The sequence below is a fragment of the Octopus bimaculoides genome, chromosome 20 (genome assembly GCF_046866305.1).
Source record: "Octopus bimaculoides isolate indiv1 chromosome 20, ASM4686630v1, whole genome shotgun sequence".
NCBI lineage: Eukaryota > Metazoa > Mollusca > Cephalopoda > Octopoda > Octopodidae > Octopus > Octopus bimaculoides.
The window spans coordinates 25251774-25275509 of record NC_142947.1 but is presented as its reverse complement, the minus strand read 5'-3'; the positions used below and the strand labels follow the sequence as shown (position 1 = coordinate 25275509).

Below are 23736 nucleotides of genomic sequence, written 5' to 3'. Positions count from 1 at the left end.
TATTTCTATATGCATATGTGTGTGTGTGTGCGTGTGTGTGTGTCTGTGTGCATGTATGCATGTCAAGCATATACACATACTAGGCTACGCATCTGAAGCAGAGGTATTATTGATTAAACTGACTTAACTGACACCATCGATCATTGAGAATAGACAAAATACAAATCGAGCAAAGTGACAATATTTGAAAGCAAACGTAAATGATCTGTAGCTAAATATCGCAAATTATTTAATCCAGTATCCATCTATAGGGTAAAGACAGAGAAAGTGCTACACAAACCTTGTTAGTTACGTTAACTATTAAGAAACTCTTGTCTTAGAATTCATTCTCTCTAGGTCAATAAAGTAAAAGAAAAAGAAATACTTGTCAAGTAGTGCAGGTGTTAATACGTTCCTGTGGCTCGAATCACCGATGAAAGCTTCCAGGCCATCGTGCGACCTGTTAGAATAGCAGCAAAGTCACCAAACAACCCGCAATCTTTCGTCTTTGAAACAAGAAATGAAGGACTTAGACAAACATAAACAAAAAAAGAGCCGGCATAGCCATGGCAGAAGCAGTTTTGATTATAGGACAGCTAGAAGAGGATTGGATGGATCTGATGCTTAACAACAGTTAACCTTATTGTGAAGCAAAAATATCAGTATTTATTATGGAATAATGCACATGTGATACTCCAGAATAACATATCTAGAATACTTTACTGTTGTAAGTAAAAGATTTGAGCTAGATAGACCGACAAGAAGATAGTCTGACAGACAGATAGTTAGTTAGTTAGTTAGATAGATAGATAGATAGATAGATAGATAGATAGATAGATAGATAGATAGATAGATAGATAGATAGATGGATAGATAGTTAGATAGATAGATAGATAGATAGATAGATAGATAGATAGATAGATAGATAGATAGATAGATAGATAGATAGATAGATAGGAACTCTGGTATGGGTTTTAAAGCGAAAACTGAAAATATAGGCATTGAACAACTAAAGCCATTCGCTTTAGTACGTTGTTGTGGTTGTTGTAGTGTATCCTGGAGTACATTGTCCTATAACTTCTTGTTTAAAACACTAAAATGTAATTTCGTTGCAATTCTGTGACAGAGTAAGCACCTACACACAAAATTTGCTTTTTACTCTGCAGTTTTATTTTCTTGAAGGAATTGTCAAAGAAAAATTTGCCAAGTAACCTTTAAAATATGGACTCATTGGATGAAACGCAGGGGGATTGCAATACATATCTGACCAAGATCACGATAATGTGGAAAACTAAAATTTAAGAAAGCAATTGATCTATCGTTAACACGAAATATAAGCCAAACTAATTAATTACTTTCTTATCGAGATCTTAAACAAAGAAGGTTACGACAGATTCCGATAGGATAGTCTACAAAAATGTTAACTTTGAGAGACAGAAAGACATTTGCAGTTGATTGTATTGCTTTGTAATGTGATCTATCAGTCGGTGTTTAATGACAAATCAATGGGTACAGAACCAAACAAATCAGCACTAATGTTATCAATAACTGACAGGACTTATCAGTTATTTGGGGATTGAGTTAGATAGGAAATAAAAATTGCATTTCAGAAAATGGAGCATAATAAAAATGTTTCTTATTTTCTGATGACGTAAATATTGGAGATTTATGACGGCATTAGAACGGATATGTACACCAAATGCTACTGAAATTTCGTTAAACGCAAAGAAGGGTCTTTTTGTTGCAACTACAACAGTTAACATGGGACGTCAAACTAATCGCGTTATTCTGGGAAAATCTACGTTCAGAAAATAGATGAAATCAAAATGAACATCATTAAAAGAGATTGGCACAATGACAGGTGGGTATGGAAGAATAAAATTGAGGCTTTAAACACATACATTCACACACACATGCATATATGTATATGAATATAAAAATATATCTTTTATCTTTTACTTGTATGTTCCATGAAACTGCGACCATTGGTACAATACTGACAAGTTCCAAGGAATGATGTTTGTTGAAGCCACACCACACGGAGAACTAGCCCGCAGATTTAGAAAAATCCTGATGGATTTGTACATAAAAGTCATGCAAAAATCAGGGAGATCCATCAGGTCAATAATATGCAAAACATACCCTTTCAGAAAGACCACGTGTGTAGAAAACTGCGCAATGTGCAAATATAGCCCTAGTATCAACTGCAAAACCAAAAATGTAGTTTACCGAATAAACTGCATGGATAGTGATTGTAAAACGAGAGGGGTGCATCCTTGACGAACCGAACGCGAGATGTTAAATGGTCTGGACAGATGACTATTTACGCGAACTACCGAGCGGATGACGCTTTATAGGGCAGCGATCCAGCCGCGGAAGATGGGACCGAAACCAGCCGCTCTAAGGACAGCCTCCAAGTAGTGATGATCTACCCTATCGAAAGCTTTTGATTGATTTAAATTGATCAGCGCCCCACCCGTGCCAGGTTCCTCAACTACCATGTCTATGATGTAGCGCATCAGATGGAGATTGTCATAGAAACCTCTACCCGGCAAGGCGCACGTTTGTGCCTTGTCGACCAGTTTCTCGATGACAAGCGCCAACCCCCTCGGCTAACACCTTGGCCAAAATCTTCAAATCTGCGTTCAGCAGAGTGATGGGCCTGAAGTTACCTATGACATTCCCCTTGTTTAGATCTTTCTTTAGCAGTACAACCTCTCCTCGCTTCACAGAAGCGGGGAAAATCCTGTTTTGCTGCCAGTTGCAGTAGACAGCTGCCAAGATACCTCCAAACAAGTCTGGCATATGACAATAAATTTCGTAGAGCAGACCATCCAAGCCTGGCGGCTCGTCTCCCGCGCAGACTGCCATTGCATCCCGTACGTCTGCAGCTGTGATGGGCCTTTCCCAACACTCCGCTTCTCTTCCCGAGAGTCGTGGCAAGCCATGCAGATATGCACTAGAGTCCACCCTGCGTTCTAACCCACCAATTGTCCCGAACAGCCGAGCAAAGTGTTGTTGAAAGGCCTCACACATCCTTTCGGGCTCGCGTAATTCGCGCCCCTGCTTATCTGTCAGAGACCTAATGGTGTCTTTGTTGCCTCGTTGTGCCTCCGCCATTTGGGCCTCTGGGGCGGCTCCAACTACTTCGTTCCTCAGAACACGCATCCTAGCTCTCACAACTCATCCTTCGTGTTTGACGTTGAAGTGTTGGTCTAGGGCTAACCTCGCCATCAGTACGTAGGACGCGATGTCAATTCTAAGTGCCTCTTCTAATTTCTTAACTAAGTTTCCCTCTATATTATTTTGGTCTTATGCTAGGGCCTTACTGTACCTAACTGATTCTGTTTTAATTGCTTTCTTAGGGCATACCACCATCTATTGTTGAAGATGGCGCCCATCAATGCTCTCTTAACCCATGTGTTAATCCGGTCCCTGTAAGTCTGGCGAGCCGTGAACGACGCGTTCAACTCCCAGTAACCGAGACCATGCGTATGTGTCTTATTCAAGTCAAGTGTACAAGTCACAAATTTGTAATCTGTGTAGCTGACTATATGGAATTGTGGACAACCTACACTATCCTTATTCACTGTCCTACATAATACTCTATTTAAATACGATCTGACGACCCGATGCGGTTGCTTCATGTCCACATTGGCTCATTCGGGTGGTCCAGTAGGTACCTGTCAGACAGTTGGAAACGTCTGAGCAAGTCTTTGGGGTATTTACATCCCCTCCTATTACTATCTCTGCCCACGTAGTCTAGATGCGTATCCAAGGTATCGTTCCAATCCCCCACTAAAAGTAAAGGTTGAGGCGTTCCCAGGAAAACCTCAAGACGCCGAAAGAAATCTGGCCGACCTGTTAAGGACGGTGCATAAACTGTTATAAGCCGAAAAGCACAACCATTACTGCCATCGACATCCAAGACGACCAGCCTACACTCCGGGTCTAGGAAAATTGCACTTACTTTGAGGTCCAGACTCTTCCGAAGAAGCACCGCGGTGCCACCTTCGCCCATTCTCGGCAGATACGGAGAGAAATAAATGTCCGCCGAACATGTGCTGGTGGGTCCGCGGGTTGTCGAGTCTGATCTCGCTGATGGCTATGATATGCACATTCTGTGACTTGATGTCATTTAACTGGTAACCTTGTTTCCAAGGCGATCCCAAGCCACGTACATTTATACTACCTATTTTGAGCATGTTCCTATTGAAAGTTGTGTTTTACACGCGAAAGGAAGACAAAAGAGAATGAGAGAGAGTCACTTACTGTCCGAAAGTTGTATGTCCTTCACCTCACAGTCTTCTCCCAGAAGGTTTTTGTATAGTTTTTTAGGCAGGTATTTTTGAAATCTCCCTACTGCATCCGAAAATAGAGATTTCAGTGTGCTGTGTGTGCTCTGTGTTATGTGTATGATTTTAATGTGTTGTGGTGGTGTTGTGTGTGGATAATTACTTGTTTTGGTATCGTTTTCTGTTATGTTGGTGTTTGACCTAATGTATTCCATTAGGTCTGGATTGTTGGTGTTTATAGCTGTCAACATTGTTGGAGCGTTTGGTGTAGTGTGTTTGTGTTGATGATTTTGTTTTCTGCGGGTGTTTTGGTTTCGGGAGCGGAAAACCTCCCTGCTTTGTTTGTCTGCTTCTCTATTTTTTCCCTTCTTTTCCTCCTTCCCCCTGTGGCCACTTGCCAATCTTCTATGTCGTCTTCATTTGACATGTCAGAGGAATCAGGAGGTGGGAGGGGAAAGGTAATGGGGTCTATTTCTAAGTGTTGATTTTGTTGTTGGTGTAGGTGCTGGTTAGTGACAGTTGGGATGTGGTGTATGGGTTTTTGAGGGTGAAGTATGAGTCTTTTTGGTTTTCTCTTCTTCCTTTGGACTTTGGAGTTGTTGTTGTTGGTGGTGGTGATGGTGTTCTGTTCTTCGTGGCGGTGGTGGTGGTGGTGATGGTGTTTGGTTGGGCTAGTTTGTTGGTTACTGATGTTCCTTCATTTGTTTGTAGAATTGTTTAATTAGTTGTGCATATGGCGGTGTGGGTAGCAGTACTGGTTCTTTTCTCGGTTTTTGGTTTTCTTGTGGTTGTTGTTCGGGATTTTGTTGTCGTTGTTATTGCTGTTGATGTTGTTTCTGTGCTAATTGGCAACTGATTTTCAAGTGTCATTGCTACCACAAATGTAGCAACGTGGCTTTCTGCCTTCGACGGCCACATGCAAAGTCGAATCGTCTGTCAGTTTGATTTGATGAGGAATTCTTTCAAAGTTGATCGGATCAATTTGAGCAAGGATTTCAATTCGTTGACCAACCCAATTTTGTTGGTCCAGAACAGCGATTTCCAAGATATGGATTTCTTCTTCGATATCGTAACAGTCACAAGTCCTTTTATTTCTATTTCAGGGGGCACATTTTTTTTTTTTGTGACCCTACGACCAAGGTATGTAGGGATCATTATTAAGTTGATCATTGTGGAGAGATCCTTGGCTCGTTCTTCACTGTCGAATCTAACTTCGATCATGGCAAATTTGTTTCCCCTCGTGATGTAGTCTTTAAAGGCCTATATAGGCCTTAAACATTTTTCTACTGTTTCTTGAGTGGCCGCCTCGTATAATTTTGTTTTTAGGTTGAATGTCTTGTAAATAATTGGGTTTGTTTGTTTTTTTTTGTTTTGTTTTTTAGATTTCTTCTGTGACTTTTTGTGGTGTCTGTAGTTGTATGGTGTGTTCGTCTTTTTTAAACATTGCCTTGCAGACAAGCAGTTCTTCCTTCGAAACGGACATGATACTTTTCTTCAGCTTTAAAGCTGCTGCAAAATTGTTTTAAATGTTCGTGTTGGTTGTGGTGGTGATGACGGTACTGGTGGTGGTAGTGGTGGAGGCAGTGTTCATAGTAGTAAACGTTGTCTTTGCTTCTTTGTTTGTATCTTCGAAAGCCTCTGTGTGTTCAAGCGGAACGCCTTTGTTTTCAGCTTCCCTCACCCTTGGCTTTGGTAGAGGCGGGAAGTCAATGGCATGATGTTTCCATTTAGCCAGTTTCGTTTAGAATATAGCAAGGAAACCGAAGAAAATGTATTAAAATTGTGGAAATCTACTCAAGTAGGGGAATTTCCTATCACAAGATTTATTGGGGTTGAAAGAGATGATGTTAGACAACTCTTTCACAAAAATATTCCACAAATAAACAGTTTTTCTACACAAAATTCTACTTACTTGCAGCCGATTTTTCTACAGTCCATTCACGTCAGAGAGAGAGAGAGAGAGAGAGAGAGAGAGAGAGAGAGAGAGAGAGAGAGAGAGAGAGAGAGAGAGAGGGGGGGGGAATTGATTGATAGATAGATAGATAGATAGATAGATAGATAGATAGATAGATAGATAGATAGATAGATAGATAGACATACATCACCGTCGCAATCGACTATCATGATGTACATAATCACCATCAACACCAAACCAATACAAGCACCGCCATTACCTATCCACCGACCAACATCATTAATAGTATGAACAAAATAAGCAACTCCATTTAATATAAAAGAGAAAAATATGAAATAATGTGATGCTCTCATGTATTCAATAGCTGAATGAAATGTTTTTGATTTTAAGCAAAGAAGGGTTGACTTAAGTCTAAATAGAAACACCCATACATTTTACAAGATGTCCATCGATTCGTCAAAACATTCCGGTTTCCTGATAGATCGAAATGTCACGCCTTCAATAGGTCTACATACATCCAACTCCTGATTAATGGGGCGTGTAATTCAATTACATTTGTATTTGTACCAGGCACTTAAAAAACAAAAGTAATGAGTACTTTGAAGGCAGTGCCACAGCATGGTTGCAGTCCAAGTGAAAGAAGATAAAAAAATATATACATAGGTGCATGAGTGGCCGTGGGGTAAAAGATTGCTTCCTAACCAAAAGGTTTTAGTTTCAGTCCCACTGTGTGGCACCTTGGGTAAGTGCCTTCTACTATTGCCTCGGGCCGACTAGAGCCTTGTGATGGATTTGGTACACGGAAACTGAAAGAAGCCCATCGTATATATATATATATATATATATATATACAAAGTATCTACAAAGTATATATATATGTATATATACATACATTTATGTACGTACTTATATATGTATACATATATGCATATATACATACATATATGTACGTAATTACATATTATATATATATATATATATATATATATATATATATATATATATATATATATATATATATATATATTATTATAAAATCTGGTAATTAGTCATATATTAATTAATATCGAATAATTATCAGGAGGCCAGCGCATCTAAAGAATCAAAGAGATTCAGAAATATTATCTGCAATCTCAGGGGATTAAGGTACATTTTAAAAAATAACGTCGACCACTAACGTGGACAGTTGATGCGCTAGAAATAGATCACATCTTGTGTCTATTAAGACCGAAATTGTTCTCAACATGAAATATATATATATATATATATATATATATATATATATATATATATATATATATATATATATATGCATATATGGGTACAAGACGTCACAAAACGTAAACACGGAATACGAAAACATGAAATACGAAGGCAAACTTGGGTATGCGAACAACGACAGAGTACTTCGTAATCCATGTCGTTTTCGTTTTTCATGTTGTTTACGTTTGTGATGTCCTGTACCCATATATGCAGATATATATGTGTGTGTGTAAGTACGTATATGTATGTATATATGCACAGATATATATTTTATTGATATTTTTTTACGATTGAACGCCACGCACCCACTTCCAAGTAAGTTTATCTTAATAATTTTAATGCGATTTTACCCCGTACTATTCTCTCTTTCTCACTTCCGTTTTCTCTCTTCCTTTCTCTAATTCTTTTTTCTCCCCTTCTTCCCTTTCGTTTTTTTCTCTCTCATCTTTTCTTTAATCCTTTTCTCCCCTTCACCGTTTTCTCTCTCTCTTCTCCCACTTCCTTCTTTACTCTCCCGCGTTTCTCACACGTGACCATCGTCCATCTTTCTTTTCCTCAAGTGATTATCTTTCTTTTACTTCAGTCTGTCGCTACAGACCAGACGCATTCTTATCTATCTCCTCTCTTATCTTTTCTCTTATCAAAGAATCTTCTTCCAGTGTTCGCTTCCTTACCTTGTCTGGCCTAACTGCTCTCCCTGTTTGTTTTCGTTTGGTTTGGTTTGTTGTATATCCTGTTTTTGTTTCCAGCTTTGACCCTCCGCAAATCCCAAATTTATTTCGGTTTGTTGGAGCAACTGTTTCTCGAAGACACATATTGTCGGGAATTGCTCAAAATGTGGAGTAGATAAACAGCCGACAACTGATGAAGGGACGTTCATTATGTTACTTGTCCTGTTGTCCATTTGTTTCTCTCATTGTTCGCATACCCAGGTTTGCCTGTGCATTTCATGTTTTCGTATTTCATGTTGTTTACGTTTTGCGACGTCCTGTACCCATATATGCATACATATATATATATATATATATATATATATATATATATATATATATATATATATATATATATATATATATATATATATATAGGTGAGAAAGTTGGTATGTGAAAGCACGTGGTTGGATGTATAAAAGATAATAAGAGTGAAAAAACTACAGAAGGCTTGTGTTACATGGTTAAAGTATATATTTAAATTATGTCAGAAAAATGTTATAAAATCTTTTTGGTATATAAACATTGTATTTTGAGAAATAACCGGTTTCGTGTTGTCTTTTCAAATTTCTCTAATGAAGTAGAGAAATTTGAAAAGACAACACGAAACCGGTTATTTCTCAAAATACAATGTTTATATACCAAAAAGATTTTATAACATTTTTCTGACATAATTTAAATATATACTTTAACCAAGTAACACAAGCCTTCTGTAGTTTTTTCACTCTTATTATCTTTTATATATATATATATATATATATATATATATATATATATATATATATATATATATATATATATATATATATATATATATATGTATATATACATATATATAAGTACGTACATATATGTATGTATGTATATATATATATATATATATATATATATATATATATATATATATATATATATATATGTATGTATGTATGTATGCATATGTATATGTATATATATACATACATACATACATATATATATATATATATATACAAGGTTGAGGAGGGTATTGGATTTAACCAAACCCAAGAGGATACAGGTAATACCGAGTATTCAGCGCATCACACTCACTATCACTTCATACTAAAACTCTCCGCCTATGGATATAATAATCGATTCCTTTACTATTTCTGTCTCCGATGAAGGGAAGTACTGGATCTTCCCAGAAACAGCTGTAAGACTCTATCCATAAATATATTTCCAACCTTGTCATTGCTCTCTTTATCTTTTTATATATTTACATATATATATATATATATATATATATATATATATATATATATATATATATATATATATATATATTGCATTTGGCTATATGTTTGTGAAAGTAGCGGTATATCATCTACGAGATCTTCTAGAGCTTCTGCATCACTCCATTCAATGCCTGTTTGGCTTTCAATCGTAGTTTCCTTCATAATCCAATCTATAGCTAGTAGGAATAAAAAGGGAGAAATTATACAGCCCTGTCGAACTCCTATTTTTACTTCGAATTTATCCGTAGCTCCGATTCCATGCAAAACTCGGCATAACATTCCTTGGTAAGTTGCTCTTATTATAGATATATACTTGTCTGGTATGCTGTAGTGCTGCATAATTTTCTATAAGCCTTCCCTATCTACACTATCGAATGCGAAGAGTGGCAATTTGATCTACACATGAACGGTTCTCCCTAAATCCGGCTTGTTCTTTACGCAACAATTTGTCGACTGCTGTCCTCATCCGCTCCAAAAGTATCCTGTTAAAAACTTTTCCGGGAGCCGATAATAACACAATCCCTCTATAATTTCCGCAAACGCTTAAATCACCTTTTTTTGGCAATTTTACGATGAGTCCCTCTTTCCAATCATTAGGCACATTTTCTTCCTGACGTATCTTAGAAAATAATGGATGAAACATTTCTACCGCTATTCCTATAGCTGATTTCATTGCTTCAGCTGGAATATTGTCTACACCTACCGCTTTCCCATTCTTGAAGGATTGTATAGCCTTTCTTATTTCATACTTGGACGGAGGGTCAAGGCTGATGTTAAGATCCAAATTTATTGGCACAATGTTGGTTATTGTGTCTGGAGGTAGTCTATTGAGCAAGTCTGCAAAATGCTCCTTCTACCGATTTTTTTGTTCTAGAATTGATGCTAGCGTCCGGCCATCCTTCCCTTTTACTGCCTTTTCTACTCTTACTCTCTTCCCGGGTAGTAATTTAGTTGTGTTGTACAGTTCTTTCATGTTCTGGCGATGAGCTGCACTTTCTGTTGTCGTTGCTAAATTTTCGAAATATTTTCGCTTGTCTCTTCTTAATTGTTTTTTAACTTTCTTATTTTGTTGGTTGTAATTTCCCTGACTTCTATTTTAAATTAGAAATAATAGCTGCCAAACTAGGATTGAAAGTCAACTGCGACAAATCAAAGATTATGCGCGTTAATGAAGAAAACAGTGAACGTATTAAACTAGAAACCGGTGAACTAGAGGATGTAGCCGAGTTTACGTATTTAGGTAGTAAGATAACGTTCTCAGGCGGCACCGACGAAGATATTAAGACGAGAATAAGTAAGGCAAGGACCGCTTTCCACCTGTTAAAGAAAGTATGAAGCGCAAGTGTAATTTCAATAAAGAACAAAATAAGAATTTTTAACACTAACGTAAAAACGGTGTTATTGTATGGGGCTGAGACATGGCGAACAACAGTTAAGTCAAATAAGCAAATACAATCATTCTTCAACAGGTGCTTGCGTAGTATTCTTGAAATCAGATGGACCGAACACATAAGCAATATGGAGCTATGGCAAAGAACGAATCAAGTTTCGATTAGGGAGCAAATATTTAAGAAAAAGTGGAAGTGGATTGGTAGCACAATTAGAAAGGACACGCCAAATGCAGCGAAAAGTGCTTTACAGTGGAATCCGGATGGATATAGAAAGAGGGGTAAGCCTAAGAACTCGTGGCGTAGATCAACACAAAAGGAACTAGAGAAAGCGGGACATTCATGGCAGAGTATAAGTACAGAAGCGAGAAATTTTGCGACATGGAATTCAATTATAAGTGGCCTATACTCCGCGTTGGAGGGTTAAAGGCAAGAAGGAAAGAATATATATATATATATATATATATATATATATATATATATATATATATATATATTATACGATTGAACGCCACGCATCCATTTCCAAGTAAGTTTATCTATATATGTGTGTGTGTGTCTGTTTGACTGTGTGTGCGCGCGCGCGCGTTGTGTTTGTGCGTCTGTGTGTCTGTGTCTGTGTTTGCCATCCCCATCACTGCTTCACAACCAGTATTGGTGAGTTTACGCCCCCCATAACTTACTAGGCTTAAAACTGAGCCCTGGAGTCGATCTCTTCAACTAAAACCCTTCAAGGCTTGACCACAGTCAAATGACTGAAACAACTAAACATACATGTACATGTGTACATGCATACGTGCGCGTACACACACACACACACGCACAAACAGTCATATACATGTATATGTACGTGTATATATATATATATATATATATATATATATATGCATATGCATGTATGTATATACCTATATATATGAGCGATCTAAAATGTTTACTCCCGTGTCAGGACAATCATATTCTGAACCAAACATCTTAGTGAATGGAACAAGATTAGAAGTCATCGATAATTTTGTTGACATTGGAAGTACTGTGAAGGTATGGTGCTCTGGATGCAGAGATATACTATCGAACAGGAAAGGGAAGTGTTGTATTTGGACAGCTGGAAAAGTGAGTACGGGTGGATAGAGATGTTTCTTTGTAGACAAAAATCAGTGTCTATGAATCGTGTGTATTGACTGCACTTCTTCCTTCAAGTGATACGTGGACCACTCACTGGCGCCATTTGAAAGTGCTGGACAGATTTTTTAAAAAATGCCTTAGACGTATCTTGGGAGTCAAGTGGGAATGCTTCATACCAGATACAGAAGTTTTGCGCATGGCACGTTGTAACTCAATTGAACAACATGTCAGCTTGACTCAAATGAGATAGGCTGGACATGTTACTAGAACGAAAGGTGAGCGATTGCCAAAGCGACATTTTTATGGTGAGCTCAATTCTGGTAAGTGACCGCAACATAAGCTGAGGAAAATGTATAACGACTGAGTGAAGGAAAAGCTGAAGAAACTAGATATGCACAAAAGCGAATGGGAAACTGATGTTCTGGATCGGAACAAGTGGAGAAGTGCTGTTTGGACTGGTTGCAATGGCTGAGTGGAAAAGATGATTCAGTGCTCTAAATTTAGAAGGACCGTCAAAAAGGAATAATTGAAACTAAAATCAACAGTAAATATTGGATGTGTATTGTGTGCGATTGTATTCTGTTATAGAAAGCAGGATATGTGTAACATATGAAGTCACATAAAAATCGAAATGCCTAGACAGGTAATAATCTTGAATACCAACCACCTCATACAACTTGTAAGACAATATCTGTATTTAAAAAACGTATGCTAGTTCACAAAACATTCTTTCAGAATCAGATTCCAAAGGGCAAAGATGTAGAAGAAATTTGAATAATAAAGAGCCGGTCTAGGGTTGCACAATTTCAAACCATTTTGCATGAGCAGTGTGAAAGAAATGAAAGAGGCAGTGGTACACAAAGTGATAGGGGAGGAAGAAGAAAGGCGAAATGTACATTTGGTGCAATGTAGTCAACAAGGACAGTGCCTGAGATGGGAGGGGTATGTGGTCAGTCACAGAATCTCATGGAAGGAACTTTGGGCATGGGAACAAGCAAGAACACGCTTCCTGATCAAGTCTACCTTCGACGTTTTACTTTCACCGGCCAATTTAGTCCGGTGGAACATGCAAACAACTGATGAAAGCAGATGCGGAGAGAAAGCGACGGTGAGATATGTTGTGTTAAACTGCAGGCTAGCACTAGACAGATATATTCACGGCGTCACAATCAAGTTCTCGGTGTCGTAAGCGCAGTACTCAAGGAGAAAATCGAGGGATATAATAGGGGAGAGTATTCAAACGTGGAAAAGCGCGAAAAGATATACTTCCAGAAGGAGGGAAAAGAACATAACACCAGGCCTTCAAATAAAGTATACGAGACAGACGAAAGATGGAAGGGATACTGGGAACTGACCACGGATTTGGAAAGACTGTTAGTATTTCCACACATAAAAACAACAAAAAGACCCGACTTAATCCTATAGAACACAGAATAGAAAATTGAAATTATGCTAGAGCTGACAGGGCATGGGAAGAGAACATCGCTAATGCAGAACAGCAGAAGGAGAAGAGGTATGAGAGATGAATCAAAGAGTGCGGAGATCAGGAATGGACTGTCGAGTATTACCACCTGGCAGTGGGAGCTAGAAGCTTCAGTAAAAGGAAAAAGGTGACGTTATTTAAATGAAGGTTTGCATTTTCGAGCTCAGAGCTGGGAAGAGTAATAAGGAGGATACAGGAGGCGGTCGACAAAGCCAGCTTCTATAAATGGTTGAAACGAAAAGACTCAAATTGGCTCGAAAGCCATAACATGCCAACTGGGAAATAACGTCGCTAGGTGAGGCTGGCTGACATTTAAGCAGCATCGCTGATTGACAGGTGTGCCAAGGCAGCGATTTCGTTCATTCCTATATATATATGTATATATATATATATATATATATATATATATATATATATATATATATATATATATATATATATATAGGGGGGAAATTCACACAAAAAAATAATAAAAGACGAAGACAGGTGGGGTAGACAACAACCAGATGTAGTTTAACGCTCGGGAAGTGAAAAAGTCTTTAACGTTTCGAGCTGTATGTAAACAAACAAGTTTGTTTTCGAAGCGTTGAAATGTATTGTAGAACGAGTAGAAAGATAAATTTTATTCAACGTATAGATACTGAACTGCATATATATAAGGATAAAATACTTTTATCTTTTTGAAAGCAGAAAAAGGGATTCTTATCCTTTATATATACTGTTCAGTATCTATGCGTTGAATAAAATTTATCTTTCTACTTGTTCTATATATATATATATATATATATATATATATATATCCACAAGTTTTTGTATTCTCTCTCTGTTGAAGAGCGTGGGCTCGAAAGCAAGAGACCTCTCGCCTTCCCAAGCGTCAAACTAATACATCTGCTTGTTTTTTATACACCTGCCTTCGTCTATCGTTTTTCTGTAAATTTCAACTATATATATATAGTGTGTGTGTTTGTGTCTGAGAGAAATAACGACAGAGAGGAGAGAGAGTGAGAAGGAAAGCGGGGGAAGAATAAGATATAGAGGACGAAAGAGGTCATGGTTAAAAATTTGGATGCTGTAATTTTGGATGTAAATGTAAAGCGTCTTATAATAAAACAAAAAGCAAACATAAATGGCATTTTATAAGATATACCAATAAAAAACAGTTAACAAAGTCAAAATATAAATGTTACACTATTCAATGTTATTCAATATTTGATCTGATCGCAAAGCTGCAAAGCGTTCTAACATGCTTTCGACCAAATTGTTGCAGTAACCGAATGTTATTTTATAGAGTACTAGCAGTATAACCCGACGTTGTCCGGATGTGACTTATTACGCCATCTACGATAAGTCTTGCTAGGTGAAAATCAACGAAAAAACTCTTATGATGTAAATATGTTCATAATTCAAAAGACAATGAAATTAATAGGGAAAGTATGAAGGCTGTTTTGCGTAACATTATTAAGTGTATGTAAATTTCATCCGTCTAATTGGCTATACAAATGCTTGTGCAAAACAACTTTTTGCGCTGCCTTGATTATACATAGCAGGGTAATTCCTTTTCGCAGGAGGTAGGACGGCAATTTCTGATGAAGCAATTGCTGGCGATACACAGTTCTGCCAGAATTCTATCAGATTGGACAGTAGATGTTGATGCACCATTTTGCATTATGTTCAAAGTAGCTTCTGGAATGTGGTGAATTGCTGCAGTCTGTTGCTGTCTTTTTAAACCGGTTGCTTTATTTCCCCAGCAAGCTCTCTTGTTTGGAGGTATAATCTATGTACATATTAAACAGATCAATAAAAGTTATAACAGATGGCAGGGTCGGTAGTTTTCACATTTCGGAAATTTTTCAGATTAACACCCGCACGATTACGTAACCCTAACCCTAAACCCCTAACCCTGACCCTAAAACCGTAACCGTAACACTAACCCCCATCGTAACCCTAACCCTAACCGTAACACCAAAATAGTAACCCTGACCCAAAGACCGTAACCCTAACACCCTAGTGAAAATCGTGCGGGTGCTAATCTGAAAAATTAACAACATTTGTAATGAAGTTCACTGATTTGCAATGTGTTGTCCATAAGCTCCGTAGTTTGTATATTTACAAAACATTGACGAACATGTGTTATCTTGTAGTGAATGCTTGTGTGTACGTGCGCGTGTATGCGTTTGAGAGAGCGAGAGAGAAGAGGGAGAGAGGAAAAGAGAGAGAGGGAGAGAAAGGAATAGAGAACGGTAGCAATGAAGAAAGAGAAAGAGAGGAAGGGAGAACGAAAGACAGTTATAAAATAGCAATGCGTGCGCATGTTTATATAAGAAACACACAGAAACTAAATCATATCTATAATGTTGATGTGTGTATGTGTTTATGTGTATGTTGTTGTCACAGATCACGTATGTGTGGTTGTGTGTGTTTTTACGTTTCTATGTTATGAAAAATATGTTAGAGGTAGAGGGATAGAAGAAAGCTATTAAATGGGAGAGAGGAAGAAGAACGAAGTAAGAGTGAAAAGGTAGAAGGAAAGAATAGTCTTAAACAAAGTTAATCTATGACTTTGTATGTATCACTTTCTCTCTCTTTCTCTCTCTCTTTCCCTCTTTTTTTTTTTTCTTACTCTGTATATTATATGTTGAGCGCGTGATCGATGTGTAAGAACGCCGTTCCAGGCAGAAGGGAAGAAATATAAAAGTTGCTAGAAACAACAGCCAAATCTCCCTTAAATCATACAAAGTAAATGGAATTTTAAAAAATCTAATTACTGCACTGGGAAGTTCACATGAAGAAAATTCCATTGATTTAAAAATTTGTATGAAAAAGAGGAAAATGTGGATTTCTATAAACTTTTAAAAAGGCTTCACACAGATACAGAACTTCAGCATTATATATTAAGATGGGCAACACACACACACTAAATTTTAAAAATGACAGGTATTTGTATATATGTGTGTATTATTGTGTATTCTGTGTCTCTCTATATATATGGTAGTAAGTAAATGCGTTTTAAGAAAGATGATTAAACAAATTCAGTTTGTAGGGAATACATGTTTGACTGTCGATCGTATTTGGAAGAGACTGACAGGTATTTGTATGTATGTGTTTATTTGTATGTATGTGTGTATTTGTACGTATGTATGTATGAGTGTGTATTCAAAAACATCTATATTTACACTTTAAAGTTGATTTTCACACTCAACCCTGTTCTGCAGAATCAGTGTAGCGACGGGAGGTTTGTGCCCATCTCTACGTTCTGAGTTCAAATTCCGCCGAAGTCGACTTTGCCTTTCATCCTTTCGGGGTCTAAAAAATAAGTACCAGTTGAACACAGGGGTCGATATAATCGACTATTTTCCACCTGCCCGAAGCCGCCCTTGTGGGAAAAATTTAAAATAATAATAATAATAATAATAATAATAATAATAATAATAATAATAATAATAATAATGACCTCTGCCGATCAAAGTCCCAACCCACAACTAAGTCTTAAGTGTATATATATATATGGGCAACACACACACACACTAAATATAAAAATGTTAGTAAGTAAAAGTGCTTTAAAAAAGATTGTTAAATTTTCAGATTAACACCCGCACGATTTTCACTACAGTGTTAGAGTCAGGGTTTTAGGGTCAGAGTTAGGGTTTTGTAGGTAATTGTGCAGGTGTTAATCTCAAGATTTACGAAAAGATTTTCCAAAAAACTCACAGTTTGTAGGGAATAAATGTTTGACGATCTTAATTGACAAAGATGTGTGGCTATTTTTTTTTTTTTTTTGTTATCATGGTGAAGGACGAGTTAGAAACAACTTACAATTCCCGCCAATTAGAATGAGGTATGTATGTAGTATTAAAATGAAACCATTAAAGTGAAACTATCTGTCATTACACTATCGAAATGTGACTGTTTCAGTTTTGATACTGATATAGTTTTCTTTTACTGTCAGTGTTTCTCCTTCCTTTCTTTTTGTATTTGTTGTTGGATTGTTCGTAAAGGTTCATAAGAGAAAGTAGGAGTTGAAAGGATTTGTAGTAGAAAGAGGAAATTAGATTTTATTAGGTGGAGAAATGGTTATTTGTGTAGTTTTATGGATTTTATTCGTTATTAGGAATTCTTTTGAGTGAAAAAATGACGCAGTGACCTAACAAATTGTATTTAGAATATTAATTCCGATTCTTTAATCCAAGAAATTTGGAATTGTGTAAATGTATGAATTTTAAACACACACACACACACACGCGCACACAGAGGAAATATGCCTTTTATATATATATATATATATATATATATATATATATATATATATATATATATATATATATATATATATATGTCTTCTTTTTTGCTTTCTTCTATTCTTTTATTCGTTTCAGTCATTTGACTGCAGCCATGCTGGAGCACTGCCTTTAGTCGAGCAAAGTGACCCCGGGACTTATTCTTTGTAAGCCTAGTATTCATTCTATCTGTCTCTTTTGCCGAACCGCTAAGTTACTGGGACGTAAAGACGCCAGCATCGGGGGGACAAGCGACGTTGGGGGGACAAACACAGACACACAAACATATACATAAATATATATGACGGGCTTCTTTCAGATTCCGTCTACCAAATCCACTGACAAAGCTTTGGTCGGCCCGAGGCTATAATAGAAGACACTTGCCCGAAGTGCCACGCAGTGGGACTGAACCCGGAACCATGTGGTTGGTAAGCAAGCTACTTTCCACACAGCCACTCCTACGCCTGTATATCTATATCTATATCTATATCTATATTTATATATATATATATATATATATATATATATATATATATATATATATATATATATATATATATATATATATATATATAGGGAGAATTCACAAAAAAACAATAGACGAAGACAGGTGTTGTAGACAACAAACAGATGTATTAGTTTAACGCTCGGGAAATGAAAAAGTCTTTAACGTTTCGAGCCTACGCTCTTCTACAGAAAGGAACACAGTAAGAAACAAGGAGAGAAGATAAAGAGAGAAAATAAAGATATATATATGTATATATATATTTATTTATGTGTGTATATATATATATCTATATATATATATATATATATATATACATATATATATACATATATATATATATATATATATATATATATATATATATATATATATATATATATATATATATATATATATATATATATATTCATTTATGTATGTATATATATATATTTATTTATGTATGTACATATATGTATATATATGTATATATATGTTTGTATTGGAATATAGAGTGATTATAGATAATGAAATGTAGGCACCTCTTCAGAATATCCATGTAAGTTTGAATATATTTATATAACAATTTAATGTTGATCCCTCTTCCTCCCTCTCTCTTTTCATAGATACTTACATGCATAATTGCGGATATATATACATACATATATATACTTTTAATGGTACAGAGTATGGAGAATGGTACATCTTCAAAATCTAATTTCATTTATTGTACAATTTCATACAGCATACATTGAGGTTATGGAGACCTACACGTCTTTCCTCTGCATAGAGTATGAGCAGTTGCACATACAACCTGGCATAATTTTATACACACACACATACACACTCACACACTTATATATGTACACACTTATATTTTGGTATGTTTTGAAGATTGCTATATTTTAAAAATCCTAGGAACCACAACAACCTACATTCAGCCAAACGATATTTTCTACTTCCACATAAACCATCAAATGTCCGACAAATTATTAAAATATCAGAAATCATCAACAGCCAAAGACAACCACCAAATCTCAAGAGACTTCTAACAAAAGCGAGATTCACATAGGAAAAAGAATAATACAATAATAAACTCTGGAGACTCTCGATGTGAAATAAGTGAGCAAGAAACAACTCTCATGGGAAGGAATTGAAAATGAATGCTATAATGAATTGCAAAACAAAAAATTTTCTTTCCTGCGTCACATACCCACTGTGCAATGAGAATTACATTGGAGGTACAGTGACAAAACTAACCAGTCATGTGAACGTGTATAAAGAACAAATCAAAAGTTCACCTCACAGAAGTGTTGCATTTAGTCAACAAGTGGATATTTTCACAAATGGAAAATTTTAAATTGTCTCCTTTTACAGAATAAGAGACAAAAATGATAAACTAGGAAAGGCAACAGAAAATACTTTATGAAAATTCTAAATTCAAAAATAAACCGGAAATAGCCAATAATTTCGAATATCCCCCTGTTATGAAACATAAGATGAAAATGAGCATCCACGAACGACACAAAAAATACCCACTAGACATAATAAATTACACACTATATATAAGCTTCTTTCACACAGGTTAGTAACATTCTGTTAAAGAAAAGAATTATTAATTGCTTTTAAAAGAATCTTCATCTAGTTAAACATACATGCAGACACACACACACACACACACACAGATATATATATATATATATACATATATATATATATATGAGCATATATTCTTACAGCCCTCTTGTATTTATTCCCTCGTATTTCTACCTAGTCCTTTGTAATTTAAATACTTCGTTATGCTGAGTTTCTTTGTTCATTTTTTGTTCTTTTCGTTTTTTCCCATTTCTCTCAGCTCCACCTCAATATCAATTATGGCGGATCTGTCGTGATGTATACCGCTATTCTGTTTGTTGTAGTGGGAGGGAGGCGGGGGGGGGGGGGGTAAATTGTCGCATCTTTGTATTTTGTTGTTTTAGTGTCCTCAGTATTTCTAGTTTCGTTTCTCTGCGTGCGTTTTTGACTTGCTATACTGTGCATTTCTTGCGAGGATAGCTGTTTTGTAATATCTCTTTCGTTTGTGTTCTGATTTCGTAAATATATGACCAGAGGTGTTCCCACCATGTCCAGCTAATGTTTTTCGGTTTATCTTGTACTATATTAAACTAGTGTCTCCTTTCCTTTTGCAAGATGGTAGGATGGTATCTGAGGGAGATTTGACTATTGGATATAGAAGTTCAACCGACCAAATAGAGGCTCCCAACTTTGGCTTGTACCTGATCATACTCAATTGCTAGTTTTGATAATTTGAAGAAAGTTTCAATTTTCAAACGCAGATACAGGCATAAAAGCATATTTACGTACAATGAAAATAAATTTTCACATGCTTGCTACAATAACCGACGAAGAAAAGGAATTTACAAGCACACCAACGCTAATTTAGTACTATCCCCCCCTCTCTCTCTCTCTCTCTCTCTCTCTCTCTCTTTCTCTCTCTCTCTGTATATGTATATATATATATATATATATGTGTGTGTGTGTGTGTGTGTGTGTGTGTGTGTGTGTGTGTGTGTAAAAAAGTTGAGTTAGATTCGTCCTTTAATTTGGAAGTTTCCAAAAAAGATTTCTAATATTGATTCTTCATATTTTGCTGGTAGTTTACAGGCGTAAATTTGCGAATATGAAAATAATACTTGTATAGGATGTGTTGTGAATTTATGGAAATAAATCACATAAAACTCAACAATTTTGTTAAAAATGGAGAAGAGAAGATGTTAAAATTTATATGAGAATTTTAATTCATACACGCGATCGTTTCGTACAGAAATATAAAAAATCATCAAAATTCATGGTTGAATTGAATTGATTAAATTAAAATAATTAAATTGAATTAATTAAATTAATTTAATTCATTTTATATCGCAGATATACATAATTTAATTAATTCAATTCAATCATGAATTTACATGATTTGTATATCTCTGCACGAAACGATCGTCTGCATGAATTAAAATTCACTTGTATATTTTAACATCTCCATTTTTAACAAAATTGTTCAGTTTATGGGATTCCTTTCCATAAATTCACAGCACATCACATACAACTATATATATATATATATATATATATATATATATATATATATATATATATATATATATATATATATATATCGCTTTTGGGTACTTTAGCCATATGTAAAATAAACCTTTTCATGATCCCTAGTTTGTTTAGTGTTTTACTTGCCTTACTATTTTTCCCTCCAGAATTCATATGCCACTCTATTGGTGCTTGTGTGTTTTGGGAAGAACGCTGCTGGGTAGAATGCATGGAGCACTTCCTATAGATGTCATATGTCCAGCGTTCTCTTTTAATCTTGCTTTTCGTTTAGATGTTGACACTAGTTGTATATCTCTATAGTGTTAACATTTTGAGAGCACTCAATCGCTGAGTTCTTTGAAAGAAAATATTTCACGTATCGAGATCGCTATAGGCTGGCAGGCTGAAATTCGTTGTTATGATTTCCAAGACAGAAAACGCTACAAAGTAAAAGACTTATTGTAGAGGATGTTGAGTGGGAATCTGTGGGTGCATCGCAGGCAAGCAAGCTTCTAATGTTGATGAGAGAGGAAGAGAAAAATATGTATCTGTAAAGACATACTATAACCAGTTTCAGTACAAATGCATTTTAAAATATTACATCAAGCAGTGACAGCAAAATTGTATGTATGTACGTAAGAGAGAGAGAGAGAGAGAGAGAGACAGACAGACAGACAGAGACAGAGAACAAGCTTCTAACGTTGTTAAGAGAAAAATATATTACAGAAATATTGGTACTATAGGGAACTGGCAGTATCGTTAGCACGCTGGACAAAACGCTTAGCAGCATTTCATTCGTCCTTACGTTTTACATTCAAATTCCGCCCTGAACTTACAGTTCCATGCTTCAACGTAGAAGCAAAACATAAGATGATTATATGTATGAAGTTGAATGCCGCAAAGAAAAGAAACCTATGAATGTAAAGGAAAGGAAGGGGAAAGGAGACATGGAGTTTTTAAAATATCACTGGTCAACGTGTTTCAACAGATGCGAAACATTTTGACTTTGCGCACTACACGGTACTAAGAAGATATAAAAGAAAATTCAGTATAACACTTTTGCAGATTCCTACAGGAGAAGAATAGACAGAAGACTCTTCTACGACGTAATTGTTTCAGTCTCAAAACATGTTCACTGAGCAATCAACTTTCTAAATACTTGTCTCAAAACAAGCAAACAAACAAGCATTACTAGTGCTTCAGAATATAAAAAGATAGTTCAATATAATATAATATAATATAATATAATATTATATATATATATATATATATATATATATATATATATATATATATATATATATATACATCCATACATACAAAAAGTTCTTCAATTCCTACTAGACGAATAAGTGAGCCGTTAATTGACTTATTTTATGAAGAAAGAAAAAAGTTGATATATCATTCTTACCTGACTAAACCTGCTGAAGCCATCGCATATTTTATTTCAATATGTAGCCGTACCAAATTTCATGGGAAGAATTCAACATATTACTTCTCTTTCTGGTCCTTAAATTTCTTCTGTTGCCTCCCCTCTTCGATGTCATGTATCAGATGCTTATTTCATCGAATATAGTTGTGTATAAACTTTAAAACGCAGTTCTGTTTTCCTTAAACTTCAACATAATCTCCTTCTCTCACTGAATTTTACCTCTTCCTAGAAATTAACTCTCTGATTCCTCTCTGTATTCGATACCGTCATCCCTAAATGGAATTTCTCCTATTTTCACACCTATATCCAAGTGTATATGCATTTGTATCCATATGTTTCTCTCTAAAACATCTCCTCGAGATTGAGTAAATAAGGCGTGATATTACGTTGCAACACGTTGCCTGTCTGCTGATTTAACCAATTAATAGCTACTCAACAATGTTCAATCAGAATATTTTTCTGTAATTGAATCATAATTTTTCTCTCTTACTTCATAGTGATAAGAGCTGCCAAAATGAATTTTACCATATATTTGAACTTCCGATAACATTTTATCAATCCAGCCATTAAAACATTCTGCTTTAGCCTTAATATTTTTTTCTCTGACCACCGATCCAATGCTGCTATAAATATACGATTTTAGCGTCATTTCTTTCCTATTTCCTTTTTACTTTTCCCCTTCACGCCCCACAAATAATAGTGAATGACAATGATGTTTTGATTTAATCATGAAATATGATATCACCGAGTATATGCAATAAAGATTGACGTATTATGATCTGAGGAATGTAACAGCCTGGGTGATGTCGCTCACTTCCAGCAGTTCTGGTCAATTCTGGTTATGTAAATATATGACAAGAGGTATTCCCACCATGTCCAGCTAATATTTTTAGGTTTATCTCGTACTATGTTGACCAATGTCTCCATTCCTTTTACAAGATGGTATCTGAGGGAGATTTGACTATTGGTTCTAGAAGGTCAACCGACCAAATAGAGGACCCCCAACGTTGACTTGTTTCTGAACATACGCAA

The 23736-nt window shown here is 35.8% G+C and overlaps 1 protein-coding gene across 3 annotated transcripts in view; it reads right to left on the bottom strand.

Annotated features, from left to right (window-relative positions):
* Positions 1–23385, bottom strand: part of LOC128250362 (galactosylceramide sulfotransferase-like) — a 24743-nt gene extending 1358 nt beyond the window's left edge. The window contains exons 1-2 of one of the 3 annotated variants that reach the window (XM_089338242.1): positions 22684–23385; positions 4252–5961 (exon numbers count right to left, since the gene is read on the bottom strand). Coding sequence is in view for 1 of the 3 variants with exons in the window: in XM_052975220.2 (XP_052831180.1) it covers positions 22684–22706 (23 nt within the window). In the remaining 2 variants the exon portion in view is untranslated. Of the gene's footprint in view, positions 1–4251; positions 6240–22683 lie in introns of those variants that run through there. The other 2 variants (XM_052975220.2, XM_052975221.2) reach the window with 2 other exon arrangements.
* Positions 23386–23736: the final 351 nt, after the last annotated feature.